Source organism: Lacerta agilis, chromosome 2, assembly GCF_009819535.1.
Source record: "Lacerta agilis isolate rLacAgi1 chromosome 2, rLacAgi1.pri, whole genome shotgun sequence".
Lineage (NCBI taxonomy): Eukaryota > Metazoa > Chordata > Lepidosauria > Squamata > Lacertidae > Lacerta > Lacerta agilis.
This window is the reverse complement of record NC_046313.1, coordinates 25,195,574-25,219,162: the sequence shown is the minus strand read 5'-3', so window position 1 is coordinate 25,219,162 and position 23,589 is coordinate 25,195,574. Positions and strand designations below refer to the sequence as shown.

At 48.1% G+C, this 23,589-nt stretch overlaps 1 protein-coding gene across 1 annotated transcript in view; it reads right to left on the bottom strand.

Annotated features, from left to right (window-relative positions):
- Positions 1–3,580: 3,580 nt before the first annotated feature.
- The window catches only part of KIF19 (kinesin family member 19), a 42,243-nt gene continuing 22,234 nt past the window's right edge, over positions 3,581–23,589 (bottom strand). Inside the window, exons 6-20 of the mRNA XM_033138962.1 lie at positions 21,222–21,347; positions 19,178–19,372; positions 18,205–18,351; positions 16,839–16,961; positions 15,764–15,911; positions 14,624–14,798; positions 13,859–14,057; positions 13,388–13,658; positions 10,595–10,716; positions 9,401–9,555; positions 9,196–9,304; positions 8,923–9,019; positions 6,805–7,205; positions 5,366–5,525; positions 3,581–4,609 (exon numbers count right to left, since the gene is read on the bottom strand). Coding sequence (XP_032994853.1) covers positions 4,455–4,609; positions 5,366–5,525; positions 6,805–7,205; positions 8,923–9,019; positions 9,196–9,304; positions 9,401–9,555; positions 10,595–10,716; positions 13,388–13,658; positions 13,859–14,057; positions 14,624–14,798; positions 15,764–15,911; positions 16,839–16,961; positions 18,205–18,351; positions 19,178–19,372; positions 21,222–21,347 — 2,583 coding nt within the window. The 3' untranslated portion in view covers positions 3,581–4,454. The remainder of the gene's footprint in view (positions 4,610–5,365; positions 5,526–6,804; positions 7,206–8,922; positions 9,020–9,195; positions 9,305–9,400; positions 9,556–10,594; positions 10,717–13,387; positions 13,659–13,858; positions 14,058–14,623; positions 14,799–15,763; positions 15,912–16,838; positions 16,962–18,204; positions 18,352–19,177; positions 19,373–21,221; positions 21,348–23,589) is intronic.

Here is a 23,589-nt window from a genome sequence, read left to right as displayed (position 1 = left end):
ACAGGGTAGATTATACATCCATACCCTGATGTTGGGAAAGATGGAGGGCACAAGGAGAAGGGGACGACAGAGGATGAGATGGTTGGACAATGTTCTCGAAGCAACTGGCATGAGTTTGGCCAAACTGCAGGAGGCAGTGGAGGATAGGGGTGCCTGGCATGCTCTGGTCCATGGGGTCACGAAGAGTCGGACACGACTGAACAACAACAACAACCTTATTTTGTCTCAGTCCAAACCAGAGACATGTGAATCCCATCTCCTGCTGCTTTTGACTGGATATCCTAGCCATAGAGTGGGTTTTTGCTGTCCCACTGGACAGGTAGGAAAGTTCAGCCTACTTTCTGAGTCCCTGATTAGTGAATTAAATACCGGTACATACAAACAAATTGACCAAACCGATCACACTTCCTTCTCTCCATTTCAATCTCTGCCTCCTGGCCCTTGTTACATGATCCCCCCCCCCCCGGTAGGCAGATTCCAGTGTACCATCCCAAAATAATAGCATCCTCACCTTTAAGAAGAAAAACAACAACAACAACAACAACAAAGGCTTTTCTGTTGGTTTTCTAAACTTTCTGTAATAAGTGTAATTATTTGTTTGTAAAATAAACGGGGGGAAAGCTGGTTTAGAACTGGAGGAGTTGGGTTGCAGACTATGGGATTGGTGGAAATATGGTGCTTGTGAGAGGTAATGTCCACAGCCTTTTGAATAGATCATCAGTTACATAGATTTCTAAATAAAAACCAGGAAATGTATTGTTGGGGATGACTGTGTGGTGTTATTTTTGAGGTGAAAATGGTTTTTGAGCAGTGTTCTGCTCAAAGAAAGTCTTCATTGTCTTCTGTTCAATCTTCCCTTTCAAGTATTGGCTCCCTTACTTAGCCTGTAATCCCCTCTCTCATTTCCCCAGTAAAGGTAAAGGGACCCCTGACCATTAGGTCCAGTTGCGGACGACTCTGGGGTTGCGGCACTCATCTCACTTACCGACCGAGGGAGCCAGCGTACAGCTTCCAGGTCATGTGGCCAGCATGACTAAGCCGCTTCTGGCAAACCAGTGCAGTGCACGGAACCGCCGTTTACCTTCCCGCCGGAACGGTACCTATTTATCTACTTGCACTTGACGTGCTTTCGAACTGCTAGGTGGGCAGGAGCAGGGACCGAGCAACGGGAGCTCACCCCGTCGCGGGGATTCGAACCGCTATCCTTCTGATCAGCAAGCCCTAGGCTCTGTGGTTTAACCCACAGTGCCACCCACGTCCCTCCTTTCCCCAGTACCTTGTTGTAAATCACCCTGTGATCCTTGGATGAAGGGCTGTATAGAAAATATTCAGCTAATCTGCATGGCTTCCAAGCCTTTCACACCCCTCAAGCTCTTGACAGCCTGAAAATTCTTTTGAAGCACACAAGGGTAGTCAAGGTCCCAGTCCCCCATGCTTCCTTCCTCTCCCAGTGAATGCATGCAGGTTCTGGGCCTTTTCAATTGGTTAGAGCTTGGTTGTGCTGATAATAACGCCAAGGTTGCAGGTTTGATCCCTGTATGGGGCAGCTGCATAGTCCTGCATTGCAGGTGCTTGGACTACTGGATCAGGCTTCCTCAAACTTGGCCCTCCAGATGTTTTTGGCCTACAACTCCCATGATCCCTAGCTAGCAGGACCAGTGGTCAGGGATGATGGGAACTGTAGTCTCAAAACATCTGGAGGGCCGAGTTTGAGGAAGCCTGTACTAGATGACCCTCAGGGTCCCTTCCCTACGATTCTGTTTTTTGGCAGCTTGGTCACCATGTCAAGGTGGTGCCACCAGTCACCGGTGTGTGTGTGTGTGTTGAAGCGAGAGGTGGCAACAACAGGCAGGCGTTTCCGCTGGGTGGGCACGCAGAAGAATGCTGCTAGATGCTGGTGGTCACTGTCATCATATACAGCTTCTACTGATGGTTCCCCGGCAGCCAGACCCTCTTTTTGGTGCACACCAAGCCCCTGATGGCCAGCAGTGGGCAGCCTGCACATGCCTCATGGGCATCACAGCGGAGATAACCAGTGAGCTCCCAGGAGTGCTCTGCACATCCCCAGGGGCACCTACTTTAACCCCTGTTGGAGGTTCCTGACATTGTGCGATTGCCCTCTGCTCGCTTAGTTGACGGTAGCAGCCACTTCCTTGTGTCATATTGACAGTTGATTAGAACACAAGGGGGGTGGGGGGAGAGAACAGGCCTGCACCGAAGAGACCCTCAAGCTTGCAGGTATCCCTTTTCACATACAAATGTGGCAGGGAGACTTTGCAGGTTCGGCTTTGCAGGTGACCTGCACACAGCTCCCTCCTTGCAAATCGGGGATGACGCAAACAGCGAGAGGCCGGCGAAAGGTCCCGCATGGTGCCGGTGCCGCCGTTTTGAGGGAGGCCCAACAAGACCCCACGGGAGCTGCTGCTGCCGCCGCCGCCCTCATTAGCTGAGCAGCCCTTGCCAGCTTATTAAACCAGTGATCCCGATCCGCCAAAGTTCAAAGCCAACCCTATACTGATCCCTCGCCCCAAAAACAATACCATCAATTGGGCGTTTCTTAAAGAAGAGGTGTTGCTTTCAAGCATAACTGACCCCAGCCAAAAGCAGAGCTTGAAGACGGCACCAAGCGTGGCAGGCTGGAAATGTTCTGCACCTCTGCATCCAGCTGTCGGGTTTTACAAATCGGAATCCTCGCCTTATATGCTGTAAGTGGATGGGGAAACCCAGCCAGAGGGGTGGGGTATTAATAATAATAATAATAATAATCCATAGCCATACATGGAAAATGTATATAAATCAGTCCATTAACCATGCTCCATAATCTCTTAAAGAACATAGTGACCTCACATTGCTTTGGCCACGTATTCGCCAACCAGACAAGATGGGAGCAAATGCATGATAATGTATCTGGATACTCTTTGAGTTAAATTATTTGAAATAGCTCCTATTGTATATTGATGCATTTGGATGTTTCTTTAGACTGCTTCAAGATCTGGTGATGGTTAAATGAACTTAATAAGGGTAAGGCTGCCAATGGCCGCAAGTCACAACAGCTATAGGATCAAAGACAGTATGTCTAAATGCCAGGGTGCTTCGACATGTGGTATGGAACTGCCATGCTTCAAGTTAGTCACTCTTGTCATCTTGTATTTCCCCCTATTTTCTATCCCTTCACCTCCCTTCTATGGTTTGAAGGCTACCTCAGAGTCTGCTCCAACTGGATCTCTCTCTCTCTCTCTCTCACACACACACACACACACACACACACACACACACACACACAGAGGGTCATTATACCACCAACTGCCAAATGTGAAGGATCCTGACAGGTCTTTCTTGGAAGCTGATATTGAAATATAGTCAGATCTTTCTTGTGCACTGCTTTGGAAGGATTTATATATTCTGAAAAGCTATTTTAATACTAACTAAGCAGAATATACCTAAGAGTGCATTCAAACCAATGCAGGTCTGCTGTAAGCCCATGGCTGTGTGGAGGTCTTGGCCTTCAAGACTTCAGCAGACAGCAGGATATGAAGCAACCCAGAGTAGTCAGGGGAAAAAACACAGGAGGCTGAAGAGGTCTTTGGAAATGGCTTGGGGTTGGTATTGGATAATGCACGGTTCTATTTTCTTCCCCACGCTACCTTGCCACAGTTCACAGGATATACAAAAGTCAACATTTGTCAACTCCACTGTACGCATTTTTCAAAACCAGTTGCCAGTTCTCACGAAGAAAGAGTCATAGAGTATCCAACCCAACGGGAGACTCGCCAGAAATTCTGTGTGTGATCTCAAAGACCTGTATCATTCCTCCATGTATTCAGCGATGGTTTCTGGTTGGCGAGCAGTCTTGTTGCCCCTTGTTGGAAGACAGCCAACCACATCAGGTGTTTCCCATTGCTTCCCACCCGCATGGTCATGACCTGAAGCTGTGTGGCTTCCAAGTGTCGCCCCCTTCATGTTCCTACCCCCAGAGGGATGTTCTGGAAAGTTTTAAAAGACTGAAACTTACTGAACTGTACTTGACTATGCAGAAATATAGCATGCACACAGCACTAACAGCAACCCATCTCCCTATAGGGTCTCCCAGTTTGTGTGTAAAGGCACAACATAGCCACAAGCGCTTCCATTTAAAGTAGATATCTGTGCTTGTGGAGGAAGGAGACCTCTGGTTCCTCCCAGTTACTTTACCAGATGGATAGATGTATTTATGCCCATCCAGAGAACTACTTATTTGAGTCTGGGGGGATCCAGTCTTGGAGTCTGTAAAGACTTTTGGGGGCAAACTGAATCCCTGGCAGGAGCACCCATAACCAACCAGGCACAGCCTTCCTTTGGGTCATCCTTTCTGCCATAAGCCATCTTCCCACAATGCCTTTGGCCACTTTGCTATCCGACCGAACGCCAGAGGCAGCTCCCCGGGGCTTCTCAACCTGCTTGTGTCCCCTCAGTTCTCAGCATCGTCGGTTCCTGCCATCTTTGCCGTGAGGGTTGGTGCCATTAACTGTGATATAGTTCAGCCGTGGGGGGCGCTGGCTGGGCTGGAAGTTTTTCTTGGAGACACCACCTTGGTTGGAGGGGACAGAGAGAGAGGAGGCCTCAGTAGGACCTGAAGGGGAAGAAGAAGAAGGAAGGAAGGAAGGAAGGAAGGAAGGAAGGAAGGAAGGAAGGGGACTCTGATTAAATTTCATAGGCGTTTGCATCATAACTGAACCCTAACCAGTGTTTGCCTGACACAACCAAAGCACCCCTCGGTCCCTCATATTTCTTCATGCTATAATTAATTACACTGACCTTTGTGTTAGTTCAATAGCCTTCAGTACAATTCTGCCATCTCTGTAACCTTCAAAACCCTTAAGCATGAGGTAGCATTTATTCCATGTAAGCTATTTAATTCATTCATTCATTATTTTATTTATTAGATTAATATACTGCCTTTCAACATAAGATCTCAGGGCAGTTCACAGAATAAAGTACAGGATAAAACAATTAAACAATAGCTCCCCCTTCCTGTGGACACATTTAAAAGGCTGTAGAATATTAATCAGCCTAAAGGCCTGGTTGCAGAGGAACTTTTCTGCCTGGCGCCTAAAAATATATAACGAAGGTGCTAGGCGAACCTCCCTGGGGAGAGCATTACACAATCAGGGAGCCACTACAGAGAAGGCCCTGTTCTCATGTTGCCACCCTTTGGACCTCACATGGAGAAGGCACACAAAGGAGGGCCTCAGATGATGACTGCATGTGCTTCCCTTAAGCTCAGGCACCCAAATTCCTTGCTGTGACCCATGGTTAACTTTACTACAGTGGAGGATGGCTGTTAACAGAAGCAAGACTTTACTTGCACTTGCTTAGGTGCCCCTACCTGAGGATGGCTGGGCCTGCAGAAGTCTCACTCTGGACAACTGCACGGCTGCCCTCCCAATTCCCCGGGTGTTGTGAGTCCCTCCGGCGGCTGTTATCTTGTGTTCAGAACTGCTTTCCAGAGGATGACGGTGGGCAACATTGTTCTTCGGACACGGGAGCTGCAGGGGAAAGAGGCAGACACATAGGCTGAGAAGGTGCTTTGTGAACAGGGGGTGGGGAATCTCTTTTACCATTCCATAATTTCTTATTAAGGAACATTTGCAAGGGAGATATGAAGGGGGAGGAGATAAGGTTAGCCTACATAACTTTAATCCGTGCTATTCATTCTACAAAAAATAAACAGCTTTCTGGTTGGGAACATGGCCAGGGGCAGGGGGAACTGTGCCCCTTTTAAAGGAAGGGCTACACTTTTTCTGTGCTTTTGGTTTAGCGTTAAGAGTGCTGAGTTGAAAACATGCAAATTTGCCATGCACAAAACGGAGACTGGAGACAAGTAAGGGGCCATTTAGCCTGGGTGGGTATTTTTTTTTAGATTGCAACCAGGCGGTGTCGGAAGGTCTCATGTGAGTCTTCCTTTTTAAAAAAAGAAGTTTTTATTTATACTTTTCAAGTTTATGCATTTACATATGTAACAGCAGCAGCTAGGATTCTATATGCGCAGAAATGGGAGAAAGAAGTTCCAATCAAAGGAGAATGGAAGAAGAAGAGTTTGGACTTGATATCCAAAGGAGTCTCAAAGCAGCTAACAATCTCCTTTTCCCTTCTTCCCCCACAACAAACACTCTGTGAGATGAGTGGGGCTGAGAGACTTCAGAGAAGCGTGACTAGCCCAAGGTCACCCAGCAGCTGCATGTGGAGGAGTGGGGAAGTAAACCCGGTTCACCAGATTATGAGACTACTGCTCTTAACCACACCACCACACTGGCTAAGTATAACTTACTGGATAAGTAAGATCAGGCACCCCCAACCTCCAGATGTTTTGGCCTACAACTCCCATGATCCCTAGCTAACAGGACCAGTGGTCAAGGATGATGGGAACTGTAGACCAAAACATCTGGAGGGCCGAAGGTTGGGGATGCCTGAGTAAGATAATGGAGGATGCAAAATTGGCAGAATTAACAGAATCTCATGATGAGGGTTTTTACGGAAGAATGGATGCCTTTTTCAGACGGTTTAAAGAAATATTACAGTATGACGAACTCATGAGCAGGATTTGAGCTATGAGCAACAGAAGCAATCAGCTAATAATATTGTGGTTAGGATTTGACAGGTACAAGATAGGGCTGGCAGCAGAAGGGGAGAGATAACAACAACTCCGTGGGAAATGGGGCGGGACATGGGCAAAAGTAAGAGAAAAGGCGAATCTGTGTATATATGTCAAAGATGTTGAAACTTAATAAAATATAATTGGGTAGCTGGGAGATGCTGAAGACGTACCCTGTGGCCGGTGACCTCAAAGGACCGAGACCTTCGCTTCCTCCTCTTGGCCTCTAGCGATTCTTCCCTCTTCTCAAGCTTCTTGTTTCCCTTTTTGCTGACCCGGAGCCACGGCCCAGGGGAGCGTCTGGGGCCATTCCTTCCCGGCACAGTCTCGCCAGTGCTGCTGGACAAGTTGTCCTCGCTGACGGCGTGCTGCAGGCCAGGGCTGGCTGGCCGGCAGAGGGCTGGGGTCTCTCGGCACAGGGGGTCCTCGCTCTCACTCAGAGAGTGCAGGGAGAGGCTGCTGCGCTCCTTGGTCGGCTCCAGCAGGTTCCTCCGGTCATACTCCAGCACCCGGGAGCGACGCCGGGCAGCCTTCACAGCGATGCTCTTGGTGCCACTTGCTATCTCTTTGCGCTCTGCCAGCGGAGGGTGTGCGTGTGCCAAAAAAGCATATTTTTTATTGCACTGCACATTTCCCTCTTTTTAATGCTTTTTATTAGTTTTCTTACTTGATAAACAAACACATACAATAAAGCAGAGGTCAGCAACCTTTTTCAGCTGTGGGCCGGTCCACCGTCCCTCAGACCATTTGGTGGGCCAGACTATATTTTGAAAAAAATATGAACGAATTCCTATGCCCCACAAATAACCCAGAGATGCATTTTAAAGAAAAGGACACATTCTACTCATGTGAAAACACGCCGATTCCTGGACTGTCCATGGGCTGGACTGAGAAGGCCCATGGGCCGCTTCCGGCCCATGGGCCTTAGGTTGCCTACCCCTGCAATAAAGTAATGGAAATAAGAAAATGTCGATGACAACAACAAACAAACAACAACAACAACAAAACAAGAAACAAGAAATATACAACCATAAATCCTTAAATTCTTGCACACGGATTTATGTCACCATATTTTTATTCCCAATTCCTTCTCTTCTCTGACAGACTTCTGTCTTCCTCAAAGCGGGTCTGTTTTGTCTATTTGTTAAACTGCTTCTTTTATCATTTCATCATTTCTACTGTTTCCCACATACTATACTTATAATCCACATTATGGTTCGCGAAAATTAATCAAAGCAAATCCAGGTTTTGACTTGGGGACACTGTTTTTTTTTGTTTTTGTTTTTTAAGTAATCTCTATAAATTTCCCATTCCCTTTGGAACTTTTGGTTAGACTGTCTCCTAACTTTCTCCATCATTTTTTGCCAATTCAAGATATTCAAATAATTTATCCTGTCATTCCTTTTTTGTTGGTACAAATTCACTTTTCCAATTTCTAGCTATTAATATTCTTGCTAAATAAAAAAAAAACTCCTTCCAGTAGCACCTCAGAGACCAACTAAGTTTGTTATTGGTATGAGCTTTTCGTGTGCATGCACACTTCTTCAGATACACCAAAAGGAGATCCACACGAAAACTCATACCAATAACAAACTTAGTTTGTCTCTAAGGTGCTGTGGCGCTATGGGTTAAACCACAGAGCCTAGGGCTTGTCAATCAGAAGGTTGGCGGTTCCAATCCCTGCAATGGGGTGAGCTCCCATTGCTCGGTCCCTGCTCCTGCCCACCTAGCAGTTCGAAAGCACATCAAAGTGCAAGTAGATAAATAGGTACCGCTCTGGTGGGAAGGAAAACGGCGTTTCCATGCACTGCTCTGGTTTGCCAGAAGCAGCTTAGTTATGCTGGCCACATGACCCGTAAGCTGTACACCAGCTCCCTCAGTCAATAAAGCGAGATGAGCGCCTCAACCCCAGAGTCGTCCGCGACTGGACTTAACTGTCAGGGGTCCCTTTACCTTTACCTTTAAGGTGCTACTGGAAGGAATTTTTTTATTTTGTTTCGACTACGGCAGACCAACATGGCTACCTACCTGTATCTAATATTCTTGCTGCACTTATAGCATATAAGAATATTCTCTTTTGGGATATCTGAATCTAAAATACCCAAAAGGAAAGCTTCTGGTTTCTTCATGAAGGTTTGCTTAAACATTTTTCTTCAACTCCTCATATATAATATGCACATTTTCCTTGGCCTAGTTTTCCCCGGCGGCTGCAAGTTTGAGACATAACTGAGAGAAGGGAGAAGGCACAATGGGAAAACATTTAATCTTTAAAATATATGGGTTATAGTTACCTCCACGCGGCAGGATGCCGTCAGAGCAGTGGTCGCTGCTGTCAGGGGAGGAATTTCGTTGGCTACTCAGGCTTACCAAACTCTCTCGAGGCACATACTGCGGAGAAGAATGGAGGCAGGGAAAGTCAAGACAGAGCAACTCACACCTCATGAACCCTGGAGCCACCCATGGTTTATTAATTTTTTCGCAGCCTCCCCCCATCATGGCTCCACTGGTACAATTTTTCAAATATATACAGCATATCAAGCCACTCCCTCCCGATCGGTTCACACCTCTTGAGTGATCATGCCGTTGACATGGATAGGAGGCGGTGTCACTACTGCTGAATTCTTGATCTGCCGGGCCCGAGGACTGGTCTTGAACACCTGGCTTGCTTCACTGCTGAGAAGAGAAAGAAAGGTAACCTGTTCATTATCAGATCTTCAGATGGGGGCTGCATGAGATACGTTCCACAAAAAGGTATCAAGTTCATCTTACCTGTCTGGCTCGGGGACAAGGGGTGGGAGAGTACCCCTGCGGGAATCCCGCCTTGGCGGCTGCTGATACTCGGAGCCCAGTGTCCTTACACTTTCTTGGTCAGAGTCCAGGATACTTTCCACCGGGAGTGGGGGGAGCTTTGGCACAGAGGTGTCCTGCAGGGAAAACAGAACATGGATGCTCTGAGAGCCCTGCGGTTATAGCCAAAAGCAACTGCAACCTTGCATTCTCCACCTATAGTTCGTAACTGAAGTTGATGGCCCAAGAAGGTTATCGTGGTAAAGGGGCAACACCGCCGGTGGCATTAGGAAACAAGTTATTAGCTTTGCTCTCTTGTTGGACCAACTTTGTTTGTTTGATATATCGCCCTTCATCATAAGACCTCAGGGCAGTTCACAGAAAAAAATACAGGATAAAAACAAACAAATAAGTAAAACGAAACAGCAAAATGATAACCCTTCCTTCCCACAAACACATTTAAAAGGCTGAAGAATATTAATCAGCCCAAGGCCTGGTTGAAGAAGAACTTTTCTGCCTGGCGCCTAAAAATATACCGTATAATGAAGGCGCCAGGAGAACCTCCCTGGGGAGAACACTCCACCAATGGGGAGCCACTGCAGAGAAGGCCCGTTCTCATGTTGCCACCCTCTGGACCTCACATGGAGGAGGCACATGAAGAAGGGCCTCAGATGATGACTGCAGAGTCTGGGATGGTTTATATGGGGAGAGGCGGTCCTTGAGGTATTGGGGTCCTGAACTGTTTAAGGCTTTATAGGTCAAAACCAGCGTTTTGAACTGGCAGCCAGTGCAGTTGGGCCAGGATTGGTGTAATATGCTCAGCTGCTTGGTTCCTCTGGGTTTTGCCTGCTAATTTATCTTTCTGATTATTTAACGCAGACGCAACAATGAGCCCAAGGATAAACTTTGGGGTGAGGATGGCTGCCTCTGATTTGGACTTGGCTGTAGGTGGTTAGGTTCAAAAGCTTCGTTGTTTAGGCTTGCGCAGAAAGCCCAGTGAGAAACAGGCCTATGGCTAGGTCCGTAGAGCCCAAAAGTTGCCATACAAGGGCCATGCCAAGCCACACATTTCCTGCAGAATGGGACTCATAACAGTGTGGTCTTTATATGTGAAGGCTGGTGCCATCAATGAGTTGTTGCTGTGGATTAGTACCGGACGCAGTGGCAGCATGGTACCTTGAGGGCCCGGGCGGCCACTCGGTCAATGGCAGCAACACGGTCCAAGCCTCCCTCGTCCAACTCATGCAAGTAGGCTTGATACAGTTCCTCTAGGTGGGATGGCACCGACAACTGAGACTCTGGCAAGAAGAGAGAAGAAGAAGAAGAAGAGTTTGAATTTGATATCCCGCTTTATCACTACCTGAAGGAGTCTCAAAGCGGCTAACATTCTCCTTTCCCTTCCTCCCCCACAACAAACACTCTGTGAGGTGAGTGGGGCTGAGAGACTTCAAAGAAGTGTGACTAGCCCAAGGTCACCCAGCAGCTGCATGTGGAGGAGCGGAGACGCGAACCTGGTTCCCCAGATTACGAGTCTACTGCTCTTAACCACTACACCACACTGGCTCTCCAGTGGATGAGGAAAGAGTTGCACAATGGAGAAGTCCGTGCTCCACACATGTTTCAGGCCTAGCCTGCAACAGCAAATATGACTCCTATTATAAACGGATTAGGCCAGGCTGGCCATGCCTTGACGGCATCAGCCTAACCCAAGGCAGTGATATTATTAAATTCCTATCCCACCCTTCCTCTCAGAAGAAGTCCAGGGTGGCAAACAGAGCAGGACAACAATAGAATACAAATAAAGGAAGGGAAGGGAATGGGTATTCCTTTATGCTACAGGGACTGTGAGAACACTAATTTCCAAATATTGGAAACAAGAAACAATACCAACAAAAAAGAGTGGCAAGATAAATTATTTGATTATATTGAATTGGCTAGATTGACAGAAGTCATTAGGGGTCAGCCCAAGCAAAAAATTCAAAAAAATGGGGAAAATATAGAGAATACCTTAAAAAGCAGTGCCCTCAAATTAATACTTGGACTTGTTTCGATTAACTTCTGCAAAATAAATTATGGTATAAAAGTTAAAAACAGAAAGAAAATGGGGTAATAATGAACGAAGAAGGAGACAGTTTACCAAAAACGAAAAGAGAACCGTGTTGAGGATGAAGGAAGTCAATTGGAAGAAAAGAAGAACTGAAACACACACACACACACTCAGGATGAGAACAGAAATTGCACGGCGGCGGCAGCAGGAGGTCCCATTAGTGGTACCTCAGGTTAAGAACAGTTTCATGTTAAGAACGGACCTCCAGAAGGAATTAAGTTCTTAACCTGAGGTACCACTCTCTCTCTCTCTCTCTCTCTCTCTCTCTCTCTCTCTCTCTCTCTCTCGGTGTGTGTGTATGTTGACTATTTGATCTGTGTAAGTTTCCATACATTATTATGTTTTATTTGTATTTCTTTGTGTGTGTTTTTTGTATTTTTGGTTTTTGATTGTGTATTATTACTTTTATGTTTAGTTCTATGAGTGTGTTGTAAAATAAACTTAATAAAAATTAGAAATTAAAAAAAAAATTAGAATACAAATAAACCATTGAAAATCTCTAAAAAGAAACACAGTCGTATCTCCTGACATAGCCAATAATTTCAAGGTTAAAAGAACCACATTGTTCAGCAGTGCCGGATTAAATTCCGTGGAGGCCCTTAGGCAGTCAAAATCTCGGGTCTCGCAAATAATCTCCTAATATGTTTTTGTAATTTTCTTCCCAATATTGTTTTTGATCCATTTTTGCGGGGCACCTAAAAGGTGTTGGGTTCATAAGCCAGTGCATACTTGGTAATCTGGCACTGTTGTTCAGCCCTCAAATATTTGGGTAAACTGTAAAGGTTTTTTTAAAAAAAACTCCTCCCGAATGTTACGTAGAACAGCACCACATTATACCATGGGTTCAAAATGGTCTATGAGCATAGGCAGTCGGCATCAGATTGAAAGAAAGAGGGGAGAGGGAACAAAATGCGAACCCATGCTGTGCTTTAAAACATCTCAGGGAGAGTTTCCTGGAAAGTAAGATTTCCACACTGATGTACCCCTCTCTCTCTCCCTCCATCCCTCCCTCTCCCTCTCTCTCTCTCTCTCTCTCTCTCACACACACACACAGTCAGGGGCTAGACTGAGGAGGAATGGTGAGGACCACCCCCCCTTCCCCTGAACCTTCCCAAGAACAGGGCAGTATAGATTTAGAACAGTGGTTTGCAGCAGGGCATAGTTCAGAGGTAGCAGAAGCTGGGAGATATTGGAAGAGGAACAGCAGGAGGAAGGAGAAGCCACTGGCGGAGGAAGGGGGTTGCAGTGGGTGCAGCCCGCCCCGGGTGTCATCCCTGAAGGGGGGTGACATTGCCGCCCGGACACCCTGGGACGCTTGCTGCAGGCGGCACCCCCCTGGGCCTAGCCCCGCTCCTGGGTGCACAGCATGTGCGCCGCTCTGGGTACCGGAGCACCTAGCTCCGCCTCTGGGAGAAGCACCAGGGGAGAGACAGCTGACAGACTCAGTGTCTCTGAAAAGCATTCCTGACATCCCCCTCTCCCAGGACCAGGGAGGCATTGAGGGTATTAGAACAGAGGACTCAGCAGCAGAAAGCTCAGATTAGCCGACATAGGAGTGACGTAGAATAGGGGAGACGTGGGGGGATGGGGGGACTTTACTTGGAGCAACGCCATTATATAGAGAAGGCTGCATTCCTTCGCCGCTCTCTGTGAATGATTGAATAAATTGCATGGTAAGAACTTTTATCGTTTCTCTGATTCTTGGCTGACACAGTGGGAGGGATCAGATTCCCTGAAGCCTTACACACAAACCCCTTTCTCAATTAGTGCAAAAGGTGGGAAATGTGGTTTTCTGCATGCCCTAGGAATGCAAGGTGCAGTGGATCCCCTACATCTGCACTGAACAGCGGTTGCGGCCGTACCGTGAATGATCTGCCGCTGTTCGTGGATGATGCGGTGGCAAAGGCTGCGGTGGCGCTCGAAGCGTCGCACGGTCCGCTCCTGGTGGCGGATGAGGTTGTCCTTCAGCAGGGCCCCCGACTGCATGGCCGTGTTCTCCACCTCCAGCTCGTGGACCTTGCAGAGCAGGCTCAGAACCTCCCGCTGCTCTTCGGAGCTGATGCGCCAGGGCAAAGCCTCTTCCAGCCGGTGCCCACGCTGCCGAACTTCCCAGAACCGCCTCTCCAGCTCTGTCTGGCACAGGGGGGAAGTCACACGCCGGGGTCACAGGGGGGCAGCAAAAGCATGCAGAGGGGCCGCCCAAGGGACTCCTGCTGGCTGCAAACAGCTCAGCCTCAACAAGATGCTGCAGTTCCCATGCGGTTGCAACCCTGGGCCCTCTTCCCTCTCTTCCCTTGGAGTGGCTATGGCGTAGCTCCTTTGAGCTTCAATACCTTCTGCTTGTGAAGTTTATCCTGCTCCCTCAGGAGGGCTGCAATGTGTTCCCGGGCTAACGTCACTTCCTGTGGCTCCGGCACATCCGACAGGTCATCGCCAGTGTCGGAGTCCTTCTCGCTTTCATCTTTGCTATAGCTCTCCTTCCTCTGCTCCTCTCGCCACTTCTGGGCCCGCCGTGCCTTCTCCTGCTCCCAACTGTAGGGCAAGGCGAGTGGGGAAAGGAGGAAGGAAGATGCATCAGGGCCAAGAGCTTGCAGCAGACATGGCAGCCTAGGCTCAGAGCACAGACTCAGAGAGAATTCAAATGAGGAACCCCAAAGAATGTGAGGAAGGTGCCCTGCCAGCAGGGGCATCTTACCCACAGAGGGTAGTGGCGCAGGGCTCCAGGGCGCCAAGTTCTGGAGGGGACCAGGGAAGAGGCGGAGGCTGGACGCGGTGCCTCCCAGCATCAGCTCACCACCCTTGCCTGCCTCCACCATGCCGCGCCGAAGCAGCGCAGCGCCCGGAGCCTCTGTCTGCCGTGGCTACTGCGGCACAAAGCAGCCAGCTGAGCCGAGAGGCGCCGCATCCAGCCTCTGCCTCTTCCCCACCAGAGGAGCCACCCTTCAGCCGCTGCCCGCCTCCTCCAGCCCCGCCAGCAGCGCCGTCCTCCCTAAAAAACTCTGGAAAATGGGGGCGGGGGGCACTGGAGGGAGCTTTGCACCACTGTGCTGGATATGCTTAAGACGGCCCTGCCTGCCAGCTCTCAGCTCCCTACTTACTCAGCAATGGCAAGGAGGTGGCGAGAGCTCTCGATCTGGATCTCCATGTAATTGTTCTCTAGCTCCATGAGGTGGCGCCGCACGTCCATTTGTTCCCGGAAGGTGCTGATCAGCTGCTCCCTCAGCTGGTCCATCTCCTGCCTCTCAAAGGGGTTGCCCTGGAGTTGCACTTCAGCTACGATGAACAGCAGGTAGGGAATAAGAACCAATGCAAGGAGTCTGGTCAAAATGCCAAGCGAGAAAACACTACTAACCACCCCTATTATTTCTCCCTTCCCTCACGTTGTGCTATGAGGGCAACCAAGCTCTCCACTCCACAACTTGCTGCTGCTGCTGCTGTTATTATTATTAGATACACAACAACAACAACAACAACAACAACAACAACAACAACAACATTATTTGTACCCCGCCCATCTGATTGAGTTGCCTCAGCCACTCTGGGCAGTTTCCAGCATATATAAAAACATAATACAACATTAAACATTAAAAACTTCCCTATGCAGGGCTTCCCTCAGATGTCTTTTAAAGGTTATAGTTACTTGTCTCTTTGACATCTGCTGGGAGGGCATTCCACAGGGAGGGTGCCGCTACCAAGAAGGCCCTCTGCCTGGTTCCCTGCAACCTCACTTCTCGCAGTGAGGGAACCACCAGAAGGCCCTCGGCGATGGACCTCAGCGTCTGGGCTGAACGATGAGGGGTGAAGACGCTCCTTCAGGTATACTGGGCCGAAGCCGTTTAGGGCATTAAAGGTCAGCACCAACACTTTGAATCATGCTCAGAAATGTACTGGGAGCCAATGTTGGTCTTTCAGGCCCTTGGTGAGTCCGGCCTGAATGACTGTGGTGGAGATGCTCCTTAAGGGCTTTAAAGGTCAGCACCAACACTCTCCAAAACCTTCAACACACGGGCAAGCCTATCCTTTTTAGCCTGATGTGTAAAAGCTGAAGGAACTGCAGCCTTTCAGCTATGTTTGAGGGCCACAGAAACATCCTGCCCACCCATCCCATGGCACCTGTTCCCTTTGTACTGGTGTCACTTGGAGAGGCATGAAGCTACCACAGGCACAGACAGCAGGAAGGCTGGAAGCAGGAATGTAAGTGTCCAAGTTCTGGCAGACACATCCCTCGCTCTTCCTACCTTGTATACTGCGGATGTCGGACCGCATCGGGCGTGGCTCTTGCTGTTCAATCTTGCGCTGCAGCCGCTGAATCTCACTACGTAGGTCGGCAATGATGCTTGTGTACTGGGCGATGTGATATGAGACATTAAGAAGGTTACGCTTTACCTGCCAAGGGGGAAAGAGGGAATGAGTACTGGAAATCCATGGACACTGTGGCATCCAATTTAAGTTCTCTTAAATTGCTAGATGTCGGAGGAAAACCCAAGGACATTCCACCAACGTTACATATTATAAAAATGTTATGTGGTAGGATACTAAATGGGAAGACTGGAGACATCAGGGGTGGTGTGAAAACATACGTAGGGAACCTTGATGAAAGTCTGGATAATATTTTGTGAGGGGAGAACAGTTAGGAGGTTGCTAGACTGGAAATGCAGGACACTGGTGTTTTTCTATTCCCCCCCACCCATTTTTCTAGAAGGACGTAAGTACAACACCGTCAGATGAAACCAGTGGTCCATCTAGTCTAGCATCCTGTCAATCATATAGCTGCCATGCTCTGAAAAGAGATGTCCTGTATGATATAAAACTGTCATTTCCTGGAGCAAGTCTTATTCCCTACAATTGTGTGTCAATCTGAGAACGGTTCCAACATTTAGGATGCTCAGGATTAGAGGACTAAAGGATTGGTTTGGCTCTGGTGGAACAACTAGGATGTCCACCCAGTGGTGTAGCATTGTGGGGGAGGCAACACCCAGGGGGAGTTGCCCCGGGTGCAAAATTGTTAGGGGCACAAAATTTCAACACCCGGCGCTGCCTCAATACAGTTGCACGCTTCCATCACTGGACTCCATTGCAAATGGATTCTCCATGCAAACCAAGAAGTGAGCGCTCCAGACAACAGAACAACTCTTCTTATCTCTGTGGCTGCGTTCCCCTGGGTGACACAGATGTCATTTCTCATCTACCCTCTGCACAGCCCCGGGCGCTGGAAACCCACGCTATGCCACTGTGCCCACGTAAGAGAGAAGTTAGAAATCTAGAAATTGGAAGAACTTTTAGAGAAAGGGTGTGGGGTCTGGGGGATCCTACCGTGGTGCGGATGCTCTTGGCACGCTCGGCATAGGTCAGGGTGCTGCGTGACTCCTCAAAGGAACTGCTGGCAGGGCTGATGTGAGCAATCATTACAGTCCGGCTGTTCCCGCCTAGTGAGTCCTAGGATTAGAGAGCAAAGTTGTAGGTCTTAACATAGGAGCTGCTGAGCAGCAGCCAAGACTCTTGACACAGAAGAGGACAAACCAGTCAGTTCAGGAAGAGCAGAGAAGCAAGTGACAGAGCCAGAAACTGGGCCCAACACTAAACCTGAGCTGGACAGCCAAGAACCTTCTAAGCCAAAGCCACCCTAGATTGGGACGCATGCACCACAGTACAGTGCCCCCCAGAGCCATATTCCCCTTCCCCTGGCTCCATTGACACCAGGACCCTCATCTCCCAACTGTCTGCTCACTAATATAAGGAATACTCAAGATGGTAGCTGAGTGAGAGGCTACAGGATGTTAAGCTCCAGGACAAAGGACTAACCCAGTGTTTCCCAAGCTTGGGTCTCCATCTGGTTTTTCAACTACAATTCCCATCATCCCTGACCAATGGTCCTGCTAGCTAGGGATGATGGGAGTTGTAGTCCCAAGGCAGCCGGAGACCCAAGTTTGGGAAACACAGGACTATGCCTTTGTCTCTTAACTCTTCAGGAAGGGTACAGAGCCTGATACGGGGAAGTCTGGCCCAAAAGGGATGAAAGGTTTCATTTGAGTTCTGAACCTTCTAAGTGCAAGTTGTTTGCCTGGAGTGATATAAAGCCTTGCAACTCCAACCTGACCCTACTTGCCATGGCACCCTCGGGTGTTGATCACCTGTAATGGCCTCCACTCAAGGGCAGGACTGGGCACTGTGGTCCTGTCATCCTACCCAGCCTACATTGAGGGACATTTGGTTCCTAATATGAGAGGACTAGGGAAGGAACTAAATGTTGTGGCAAATATGAGGCTATCAACTATACCAAACCCACCTTGAATTTCTCCACTCCCCCCCCCCACACCTCTGTCACCTTAAGAAGAAGAAGACCACTGTCCATTTGTTTCCTTGACTGCAGCCACCAATTATGCTATGTTTTTTCTTCCCCACCCCGCAGTAGACAAAAGAAAACTCGGGGGGGGGGGGTGGCTAGAGAGAACCAGACTGGCGCCATTTTGTTGTTGTTGTTGTTGTTGTTGTTGTTGTTGTTGTTGTTGTTGTTGTTGTTGTTGTTAAACATTCAATGCACATTGGCATGAAATCCTTCCCCGCAAGCCAACCTTGCCTCGTGAATGTGTGAGAGAGAACATATCATTTAATTCAGGCTATGCCCACCTTGTATGATTAGGCACTCACCTTGCCAGCCCCACCCCACAGGCAGACCTACCTTTAGGAGGCGGGTGAGCTTGCTATCCCGGTAATTGACATATTTGACCCCTGCCCTGTCACTGAGCGCATTGATGCAGTTGCCAAGGGCCAGCAGGGAGCGGTTGATGTGAGCCCCTTCCTTCATCCGCTTCCCGCGGTTCTGCGTCTGTGGGAGAAGGAGAGTAGGAGGGACACAATCATGGAATTGTTGTTCCGAGAAAAACCAAGCAGGGGGGCATGCTGAGACGTTTTCTTCGGCTGCAATTTTGAGAGTGGGTTGGAATCTCTTGCCCTCGTCTTCGCTGTGCTCTCTTGTGCCCTCGGCTCCAGCTTTCAAGCTTCTTCTAAAGCAGCAGTCTCAGGAAGGAAAGGATGCCTCTCCTCTCCTCATTTTAACTCCTTTCAAGCCCCCCTTCAGACAGGACACCCATAGTGTGCAGAGGGACCGGAAGGAACTCAGTGTCCCCAGGCCCATTGCTGGCTGCACTCTCCTCACACCGGCCTTCACATATTTAGCAAGAAGGTCTTAAGGGGATTTTTAAAGCATTCCCTCTTCAGAACCTGACTTATCATGGTTCCCAATTGAGAGGTGGCCCGTTAAGTTCATTCAGGCAAACAGAAAAAAAGCCCCTTCAGCTCTTCACATTAAACATGTGATGCTTGGGAGTGGAGCAGGCAAACCTGACACACACACAAAGATTTGGGAGTGGGGCCAATGTGCCCATTCCTCTACACACTTTGGCCCTCGCATGTTCAGGCTGAGCACCATAGGGCTTCAGTGACAATGCTCAGGAAATACGTAGCCTCCAGAACAACCCCGTAGGCCAGTGTTTCCAAAACTTGGATCTCCTGCTGTTTTTGGACTACAACTCCCATCACCCCTAGCTAGCAAGGTCAGGGATGATGGGACTTGTAGTCTGAAAACAGCTGGAGACCCAAGACTAACGTTGTGTCCTCCTCCTGATGAGAAGCCTGCCCCTTTCTCCTCGTACCTGAGAGGCCCGCTCCGAGCCAGCTAAGTCGATCATGAAGAGCCGCCCCACGCGCACCTCCTGCATAATATTCTTGACGCGGCTCTTCTGGCGCACGGTGACCTGTAGCACAGCATGGGAGCGCGAGGAAGTCCGGTTGGCCGCCGTGGGCTCCTGGGTACGCTGCTTATTGCCTTTCATCAACAGCTGCATGATCTGCAGGGAAGGGAAACAGCGGAAGGCACAAAGGCGTCCTTCTTAAAATGGGCAGTGAACTTTTCACCCAATAGATGTTGGACTCCGACTCCCATCAACCCCAGTCAGCATGGCCAATGGTCATGGATGGTGGGAGCCGTAGTCTAGGAACACCTGACTTTCCAAAGTTTTGCCACCTCAATGAAAAATTATCCAACAGCCATGGATATTGTTGACAGGAGGCTTACTTAAACTCTGGCCATTCTGCGACACTGGAAACAGAGAGGATTAAGGAACCACAGATAAAAGAGCAAGTTTATTCTGGCCTGCAGACCTCTTGATCACTGTTCACACAAACAAAGGCCAATATTCAGCTGGACCTGTCTGTAGGCATTATTTGGAAATGTGCACCCTACCTCCTCCATATTGTTCCCATATCAGACTTACAAGATCCCCAACTTTTCTCATTCTGGGAAATTATTTTCATTGAAGTCGTAAGACAATATCCCAGAGTCTCTCCCTTTTTCTGCTTTCTGATCTCTCCTGAGTGGACCAGAGGTAGTAATATTTCATAGTAATATTTACATGAACAGACACTTCAGGAATAGGAGTCTATAGGAATAGGAGTCTATACTCCTCTTCCCTCAACTCAGAAAAGTGCAGAAACTGAAAATATTAAAGGTTTTGTAAGAGCGAAGCCACTACCTGTTGGATGACAAGAAGATGCCCCACAGGGGGTGAGAGCACCAAAATGGAGTCATCAGGGAAAGGCATAAGGAGGTGAAGCTCATGAGAATTGTTATGGGGATTTGGGGGGTCGAGGACCAAAGAAAAGGAGGAACATCCTGGGAAACAGAAGGGGGAAGGGGACACCCAACAACTCTGTGAAATGGATCTGTTTCTGGTTGGCCGAAACCTAAACAGTCATTTTCCTCAGCTGGGAGAAAAGCAGCAATTTCACAACCAAGGTTGCAGATATACCACACTTTTAAAGCACCCATCAAAGGATCCTCAGAACCGTAGTTTCTTAACGGTGTTATAGGTCTGTAAAGGGTAAACTACAATTCCCAGGATTTTTTTTGGGAGGGGGAATCTGCTTTAATTCTGTCAGGTGTACGTAGCCCAAGTCTTCTAAGGCTGCAGTCCTAGGCTCATTTACCCAGAAGTAGGCCCCACTGAACACAGCAAGACTTTCAGGTAAACATGCCGGTCCATTCCTCAAAACCACAGCACCTTTTGTTGCCAAGAAGTCATGGGCTTGATCCCTTTCTCCTCTTGACCAATATCCAGGAATTAATATTGAATTTCTTGTTCCATCACTGCTAACGTTTTCCCCCACCTGCCTCAAAAAACTAAATCCAAATGCAAATAAGAATAACCTTTTCGAACTCAGCCTTAATGCTTCTCTCACCTCTCCATAAGCAGCAGAACAAACAAATCAGGTTGACTAATATGGTTTGAATCTCTAGCAACAAAAACACAAATACAGAATAATTTCAAAAAAGGGGGGAGGGAGGGTCAGATTATTTGTGGGCCATTAACCAGGATGGTATGCGGGGATGCTGTACTGACGGCGTCCCTAACAACAAGGTCAAATCATGCAATCCTGGTCACAGAAGGAACGTAGAAACTGAGATAGATGTACCATTAGTCTTGTCCAAGGCTGTCCATTGTTGGCAATGTCATTCAGTACTATAGAGATCTTCAGTTAGAATTATCCCCAGCTTGCCACAGTGATAGGTACACAATTAATGGCAGCCTCTTTCAGAACATAAAATTCGTAACCGGGATCACTACACTGTAAAACTGCAGCAAAATTTATGGCTTCCTGCTCCTCCCCCCGTTGTATAATTGGTTTATTCCCATTCACCTCCTTAGCGTTGATGGTGGACACTTCTGTGATGCCAGCCACTTGGATTATCCCTTTGGAATCTTCACGCAAATCCAGGTAGCCCAGGGAGGGGTTCAACAGGTCCCGGATCATCTCATTGTAGATCTAGAGTGGGGGGGGGGGGAGAGAGAGAGAAATAGGGGCTGAAGGACCATCGCAAGCAGCTTAGCTATCTTTTAGCAGGTTCTGGAAGGCACCAATATAGGGTTTGGGGGCAATGGCTCTCCAGAGGCTTAGTCAAATCAGGCTAAGAACATTGCAAAGCCCTCCTTAGTGGAAGCTCCGGCTTCTCAGCTAGCGGGAGATCATTAATGGGCACCCCTTCGCACAAGCTGATGTGGCACGATGCATCTGCAGAAACCACACTATCAGGTTGACAAGTGAATCGAGCTAAACAAAATTCTCAGCATCCCACCAGCAGTTCCCGAAAGCTCCTTGGGGAAAAGCTCCAGTAGCCAATTGGGTTTAGAACCAGTTTTTGCCAGTGGGAACAGAAGCAAAGGGCGACAGTGTGGAATGATAACTGTTCAGGATCTTAGCCATTCCATTGCATCCCCCCCCTCCACCTCACCAGTTTCTTGTGTCTTTCCCCACCACCACCACCACCACCACAACTGTCAATCAGCATTATGTGTCCAAACTTGGTCTGTTGGGGGACAGGATGCCCTGCCCCTTAAAGTCACCCCCCCAAAATATTTCCTGTACTTTTGCAAGCCTCGGGGATTCCCCATGCCTGATGATACCTCGCTCTTGTTTGTGAGTGCTCCCAATTTGGCTACATAAGCAAGAGCATCAGAAAAAGAAGGGATGATTTGCAGTGTCGATATCTATCTATCTATGTATGCTGTGGCCTAGACTACGATGCAAGTGTGCTGATTTATTACTTCCTTGTTCTGCCCAGAGCACCTGGCAGTATTTTCTCTTTTTGGTGCAAGAGAGGAACAAATGAACTATATACGTTGGCAACAGAAATGTTTATTAGAACATTCTTCCCCATGCATGCCACTCACAAGTAGGCAAGATGCCACTCTTTTCTCCCACAAGGGTCTGCCTATGGCTGCAGCACTGGCTATTAGAACAGGACACAAGGTCACTGAGAAGCTGGATCACAGAGCCACATTTGAGGACTGCTTCAGACTCTGCTCTCCACATTCTCTCCCCAACAGGGACCCTGGAATCATAGCTGCAATTGCTTGTTGGGCCATAGAAGGCTCCATTCACAACAACACTCTGCCTGAATTGCTGTGTTAGCTTAAAAACAAGCAACCAAACAACCCTGGAAGCCACTGCTAGCCCATGACTCCTTGAGAATATCTCCCATCAAACCTACAGTAAATGTCAGGATTCCTGGCATTGGCCATTAATGCGTCGGGCAATCAATAAATTCAATACGAGAAGTGTCAATAAGGACTGCATTAGAGCTGTCTCTCTTGCTGGCATCCAATTTGCTCTAGAAAATCAAGGACGCAGTCTAACAACTTATTCATGTTATTGTTCTGCCTATAGCAGCAGCAGCAGCAACAACAACGATGTCCTTCATTCAGTCTGGGTTGCCTGCATGCTGCCCCAGCCTGTAGAGAGGCAGCAGCATAGATACTTCGCCCATGTATTGAAGTCAGTTTGGATCAACTTGGAGGAGGTTTGGGCTAAAGGCAGCGTACAACAGACATGTGCTGGTGCCCCACTCAATATCTGAAAACAAAACAAGACCCTATGGTTTCCATGGGTTAAATATTCTGAATAAACATTGAGAGTGAAATGATATACAGTGAAACCTCAGTTGTCGAATGCTTTGGAAGTCGAACAATCCGGAACCCAAGCGCTGACAACCCGGAAGTGAATGCTTCCAATTTCGAACGCGCCTAGGAAGTTGAACGGCTTCCGAGGCGCGTTTCTCCATTTTTAAAAATGAATTTTTCCAACCGGCAATTGTGCCTTGGTTGTCAAACGTTCTTAATGAAATTAAGAAAAAAATTCAAGTGACTTTTCCCTACAGTTGCCATATTTCAAAACTTGTTGAATAATAATTTTTGCCAAAGTTGTTGAGCTTTGATGTTTTTGAGCTATTTTTATGGAAAATCAATGAAAATGACACTACTGAAACATCAATTTCCTGTTACAGGTAGGTAGCCGTGTTGGTCTGCCATAGTCAAAACAAAATAAAATAAAAAATTCCTTCCCGTAGCACCTTAGAGACCAACTAAGTTTGTTCTTGGTATGAGCTTTCGTGTGCATGCACACTTCTTCAGATACACATACCAAGAACAAACTTAGTTGGTCTCTAAGGTGCTACTGCAAGGAATATTCTATTTTATTTTGTTTTGACTATGGCAGACCAACACTGCTA